This window comes from Macaca thibetana, chromosome 1 (assembly GCF_024542745.1).
Source record: "Macaca thibetana thibetana isolate TM-01 chromosome 1, ASM2454274v1, whole genome shotgun sequence".
Lineage (NCBI taxonomy): Eukaryota > Metazoa > Chordata > Mammalia > Primates > Cercopithecidae > Macaca > Macaca thibetana.
In genome coordinates, this window is record NC_065578.1 from 179,631,287 (window position 1) to 179,637,930 (window position 6,644).

A 6,644-nucleotide genomic window follows, 5' to 3' on the forward strand; every position below is an offset into this window, starting at 1 on the left:
TTTTTTTTTTTTTTTTTTGAGACGGAGTCTCACTCTGTTGCCCAGGTTGGAGTGCAATGGCGCAATCTCTGCTCACTGCACTCTCCGCCTCCCGGATTTAAGCGATCCTCCTGCCTCAGCCTCCCGAGTAGCTGGGATCACAGGCACCTGCCACTATGCCCGGATAATTTCTGTATTTTTAGCAGAAACAGGATTTTACCATTTTGGCCAGGCTGGTCTTGAACTCCTGACGTCAGGTGATCTGCCCATCTCGGCCTCTCGATGTGCTGGGATTACAGCTGTGAGCCACCACACCCGGCTGTTTTGTTGGAATTTTGTTTTTAAGATCAAGACATAAAATTTAAATGTTGTTTTAATAAATTGTTAAATTATCACATTGATCTGTTAGCAAATCCTCTTGGCTCTGCCTTCAATTATGTCAATAGTCTGTCTAGTTTTTAACCACTTCCACTGCTACTGTGCTCACCACATCCGGCCTGTATTACTGCAATTACCTCCTAATTGCTCTCCCTGCTTCTGCCTTATCCCCTACCCCCACTGCTTATTCTCTGTAACGTAGATGCCAAAGCGATCCTGTTAAAATGTGAGTCAGATTATGGCACTGCTCTTAAAACCTTCCAATGTCTTCTTATTTCTCTCAGTAAAAGCCAAACTCCTTACAATGCCTGGAGGCCTTACACGATCTGTCCTCCCATAACCTCTGACTTGCTCACCTGCTTTTCTCCCACCAGTCCACTCCAACCACATTGGGTTTTTTTCCTATTCCTAGAACACACTGAACACACACTAATAGTGTGTTCTTTCCTCTGTCTGAAACACTTTCCTCAGTTATCCCAGGCCTTCCTCTTTCACGTCCTTCAGGTCCTTACTCAAATGTCACCTTCTTAGTGTGGCCTTTCTGAAATTCTAAACCATCCTCATACAGATACGTCTAATGTTCTGTTATTTATTTACCCACCAGGACCGGGCAGGCAGCATTGTCTTGAAGGTGCTCATCTCTTTTAAAGCTAATGATATTGAAAAGGCAGTTCAATCTCTGGACAAGAATGGTGTGGATCTCCTAATGAAGTATATTTATAAAGGATTTGAGAGCCCCTCTGACAATAGCAGTGCTGTGTTACTGCAATGGCATGAAAAGGTAAATTATGAATTATAAATCTACATAACTGGTTCTTTTACAATAGGGGATGACAGTGACGACCTCTCTCACCTAAATAACCATTTTGACTTGGTTGTACATTTTTTTATTACAAATAAAATGCATGAAAATGATAGTTCATATTTATGTTTACTAGCCTTGGTCTTAAGAGATTCTAATTCCAACACTTGTGTTTATTCAGCAACGATTATTAGTAATTAAACATAATCTTGAACTCTAAATTAAATCAAAACTTTGTAAAAGAAAATAAGCAGTATAAATCAAGAATTCTTTCACAGTGACCAAAGGGTGAAAACAACACAAGGATCATCAACAGATGAACAGGTAAATTGTAGTACATACATACAATGGAATGTGATTCAACCATAAAAAGGAATGACATTCTGACACATACTATAACATGAGTAAACCTTGAAAACATACCAAGTGAAATAAGCCAAATACAAAAGAACTAATATTTTATAATTTTACTTATATAAAATAATCTAAGATAGGCAAAGACAAAGGGACAGAAAGTCCTTAGAGGTTACCAGGAAGTAGGAAAAGTAAGGAATAGGGAGTTAGTGCTTAATGGGTACAGAGTTCCTGCTTGGAGTGGTAAAAAAGTTATGGAAACAGATAGTGGTGATGGCTACAATACATTGTAAATGTAATTAATGCCAATGGATTTTACGCTTAAAGATGGTTAAAATGGCAAATTTTGTGTTAGATATTTTACAACTTTTTTTAAAAGAATTAGGGGTTTGGAGGATCAAGAATTCTTAAATCATTTTTTTCTATTTTCATGCATATATTTTGCAATGTAAGTAGATGCTGGTACATCATCTGTCAAAAGAGTACAAGGGATTTTGAGCTTTGGGTAAAAAACTGGATAACATGTAAATAGAACCAGCCATAAAAATATTAAGTGTTTGAAGTGTATCCGAATGAAAACACACACATAAGAGAAAAGTACATAGTAAACTTGTTGTTTAGCCTTGGTCAAGTCACTTTATCCCTCATACACTATCAAAAAGAACTAACATTTATGGATAGGGTAACCATTCCTCACAATTTTCCCAGGATAGCCCCAATTTATGCTTGTTGTCCCATCATAACTATAAATAGTTCCCCCTTTTACTCTAAAATGTACCAGTTTGGATAGTAATTTATATGGCACCCTATTCATGGAACACTTTCTGTTGCCAGGCACCATACTATTAATGTTTTAGTTTAATCTTTACAACAACCCTATGAAGTACATAAATATCTTTATCATCCTCAATTTACAGATGAAGAGCCAGCTTTAAAACCAAGCAGCTTAGTTCTAGTATAGCCTCAAGATTGCAGTGAACATTGATTAAGCACTTATTATATTCCAGATACTCTTCCAAGGACTTTATAAATATTAACTCATTTAATCCTCATGAAAACGGAGGGAAATGTTTGCTATTATTCCTCTTTTGTAGCTGAGGAAACTGAGGCATGTGTGAAGTCTTCATTTCTTCCAAATGTCAGTCACCAGTTTTTACCAATCTTCTAAGTATTTCTGAAATCTATCTGTTCAAGTGTATCTAATGCAGCTGTTCACAGCATCTCTCCCAGTCTGTTGCCATAGCTTCCTGACTGGTTTCCCAGCTACCAGTTTTGCCTCCCTCAAATCTGTTCTCTACCCAGCTAACAGAATGATCTCTTTAAAATCAGAATTGCCCTTGTCAGTCACCTGCGGGATAAAGTCAAAGTTCGCAAGTCTGGTTTCATCTTCCATGTCATTCTTCCCCTCAGGCTATAGCAATGCTAGCCTTTTTCCTGAATGCACCATATCGTTTCACACCTCCATACATTTGCTCATGATTTTCTGGTGTTAGCCTGTCACCTGCTCGTTCTTTTAATGTGTCATTTCCTCCAGGAAGCCTTAGCTGAAACATTCCTCTGTACTGTTAATCTGGGTATAAACCACTCCCTGGTGCTTTAATAGCACCTGAAGCACAACTCTCATTTCATACATTAGATTAAAATTATCTGTTTATATGTCTGTCTCCTCGTGCTAGACCAGAAAATGCTGTATTTGTTCACTTTTGTATCCCCAGCATCTAGCACAGTACTCAGTATACAAAGATATTCCATAAATATTTTTGAGCAGAAAGAAACTAGAGCTCAGATTCCTAATACTTGATCATTACTCTCTGTTTTTCAAATTAGGGTCAGAGTTAAAGTTTCTAAGTTCTTAACTATTAAACAATACCTTCTTTCTTTGGGAGAAAAAAATCTGACAAAGGCTAACTAATTGAAGTGGAAGTTGGGATGGTTGATCCCAGTTTGAATTTTCCCCTGACTGTGTAGTGAGAATGAGAGATGCAGAATGTCCACCTGTTTTGAGCAGGAAGACTACGCTGCAGATTTTTTAAAACATTATTTAGAATTAATGTACTAGAATGTAAACTAGTAGCTCACTAAACTGTAAGCTCATGAGGGCAGGGACTTTCAAGGTTTTGTTTATTACTGTAACCCCAGTGCCAAGAACAGTAGTACCTGGTGCGTAATTGGTGTTCAAGAATTTATTATTTGTTAAATGATAAATTCAGGGTCTATAGCCATGCCCATTCATTCTGTAAGAAAAATGTTTTACTTAATATGAGAATTGACCTTTTACGATTCTGTCAACATTTACATCTTGGTTTGTTTTTAGGCACTTGCTGCTGGAGGAGTAGGGTCCATTGTTCGTGTCTTGACTGCAAGAAAAACCGTGTAGTCTGGCAGGAAGTGGAAATCTGCCTCGGGAGTGGGAATTGCTGGTACAAAGACCAAAACAACCAAATGCCACCGCTGCCCTGTGGGTAGCATCTGTTTCTCTCAGCTTTGCCTTCTTGCTTTTTCATATCTGTAAAGAAGAAAATTACATATCAGTTTTCCTTTAATGAAAATTGGGATAATATAGAAGAAATTGTGTTAAAATATAAATGTTTCATCCTTTCAAAACCATTTCAGTGATGTTTATACCAGTCTGTATATAGTATAATTTACATTCAAGTTTAATTGTGCAATTTTTAACCCCTATTGGCTGGTTTTTTGTTTTGTTTTGTGTTATTTTTACTTAATACTGAGAGATTTGGTTAGAATTTGAGGCCAGTTTCCTAGCTCACTGCTAGTCGGGAAATGATATTTATAAAAAATATGAGAGACTGGCAGCTCTTAACATTGCAAAACTGGACCATATTTCCCTTATTTAAGCAAAATATGTTTTTGGAATAAGTGGTGGGTGAATACCACTACCGAGTTCTAGCTTTGTTTTTGCTTGCCTCCTGATTATCTGTACTGTGGGTTTAAGTGTGCCACTTTCTCTCAGCATCCAATAATGATGGCCTCTCAATTTATTTGTGGTCGCCCAGGGTTCAGAGCAAGAAGTCTTGCTCTATACAAATGTATCCATAAAATATCAGAGCTTGTTGGGCATGAACATCAAGCTTTTGTTCCAATAATATGGTTCTGTTTGGAAAAAAACTGTAAATCAGAAAGAATGATTTGCAGAAAGAAAGAAAAACTATGGTGTAATTCAAACTCTGGGCAGCCTCTGAATGAAATGCTACTTTCTTTAGAAATATAATAGCTGCCTTAGACATTATGAGGCATACAACTAGTATTTAAGATACAATTTAATATGCCCCATAAATGTCTTCAGTGTTCTTCAGGGTAATTGGGATCTCAGAAGATTTGGTTCAGATCCAAACAAATACACATTCTGTGTTTTAGCTCAGTGTTTTTTTAAAAAAGAAACTGCCACACAGCAAAAAATGGTTTACTTTGTTGGACAAACCAAATCAGTTCTCAAAAAATGACCGGTGCTTATAAAAAGTTATAAATATCCAGTAGTTCCAAAACAAACCACTGATCAAGGAGGAAGTCAGCTTGTGATTAGTATTTACATTGGACACCAGTTTTGTAATCACTGACTTATGTGCAAACTGGTGCAGAAATTCTATAAACTCTTTGCTGATTTTGATACCTGCTTTTTGTTTCATTTTGTTTTGTTTTGTAAAAATGATAAAACTTCAGAAAATAAAATGTCGGTGTTGAATAATTTATTTTTCTTTGACTTTAACACTTAAGAATGTATGGTTAATTAAGAGGAAAGGTTTTCTGCTTCTAGCACCAAGTACTATACTCTTAACAGGAACAATTTGGTAGGGTTTTTATAAGACTATATAGATAGAAGATGATAGAGAAGAGAGTCATTAAGGATGTCAGAGCACTGCTGAAGCCTTTGGAGTGATTCCATAGCCCTCTGGATGGCAGCTGAATACCTGTATGTAGTATCACTGCCCAAAGACCTGGACTAGATAGTGCAAAGTAGCCTAGCAGCTGCAGTCATTCATTCCCAGCCTCCAAAATTCTCTTTCTTACAGCTCAAATCTATTTATTGTACTGACCTACTCACAGCAACTTCTGTTTGGTTTCGATCTGCGCCTGACTAGATTCCCACTTTAAAACACTTCCAGGCAATTCCTGGGTGAAGATAAGCTAAGCAATAGGTATTATTTTTAAATGTTACTTAGAGATAGGGACTTGCTATGCTGCCCAGGCTGGAGTGCGGTGGCCGTTCACAGGTGTGATCATAGTGCACTGAAGCCTCAAACTCCTGGCTTCAGGCAATCCTCCTGCCTCAGCCTCCGGAATAGCTGGAACTACAGGCGCACATGCCACTGTGCCTTAGCCAATAGGTATTAGAGGTAGTCAAGTAGGTATAGCATAACCAATTACAAACTTTAAAATCAAATGATACCAAATGTTTTTTCATAAAATCCTTCTTAACTTCACTTTCATAACAAGCATTTGGAAAAATTCTGGAGTTCATATTCTGTGTTCACATGAATGGATGTATTTAGAATCTGCCAGTCTATCAGCTTTACTGAGGGGAGATAATAAAAATATTTAACAAGTAGTATAATGTAGAGACCGAGTCAAAATGGATACCAGCTGGTAACAACTGGTTCAACTGTTGCCTCCTGACTAAATGTCAGCCCAGGGTGTAGTAACCATGACACAATACTATCCTTGGTGAAAAGCGTTGGGAATAGGATTAATTGTGGGGGAAAAATGCCATAGGGATACTTTTAGCACAGAAGTAGTTGTTTAACTCCCATTCTCCTCTTTTAATCTCAGTGGTTTTATTATTTGATTTCTTTTTTGCCATTTTACAAAGGGGAAGAAGTGGAAAACATAACCCCTTCTTGGTCATTGGGTAACAGCACCATTTAGGTAACAGTCATACTTGATGGCAAGTATGATGATATTTTAAGGACATGAAATCAATGTGTAGATGGTACAAATTAACCATATTGTTTTTAAAGCATTTCCTGTGATCCCAGGCTCACGAGGACATAACAGAAGAATAAGGTCTGAATCTTGGGCACCAGTTTGCTGTCAGCCTAATTGAGAAGTAAGGTTAAGCACTTGAAAATCAATGTCATACCAAAAAAAAAAGAAAATTAACGTCATACAATTTAGC

At 37.3% G+C, this 6,644-nt stretch overlaps 1 protein-coding gene across 2 annotated transcripts in view; it reads left to right on the forward strand.

Moving 5' to 3' along the window:
* ARPC5 (actin related protein 2/3 complex subunit 5) overlaps positions 1–5,216 on the forward strand; it is a 1,051,210-nt gene extending 1,045,994 nt beyond the window's left edge. For both annotated transcript variants that reach the window (XM_050766000.1, XM_050766004.1), the window contains 2 exons: positions 962–1,138; positions 3,828–5,216. In XM_050766000.1, the coding sequence (XP_050621957.1) occupies positions 962–1,138; positions 3,828–3,890 (240 nt within the window). In that variant the 3' untranslated portion in view covers positions 3,891–5,216. The remainder of the gene's footprint in view (positions 1–961; positions 1,139–3,827) is intronic.
* Positions 5,217–6,644: the final 1,428 nt, after the last annotated feature.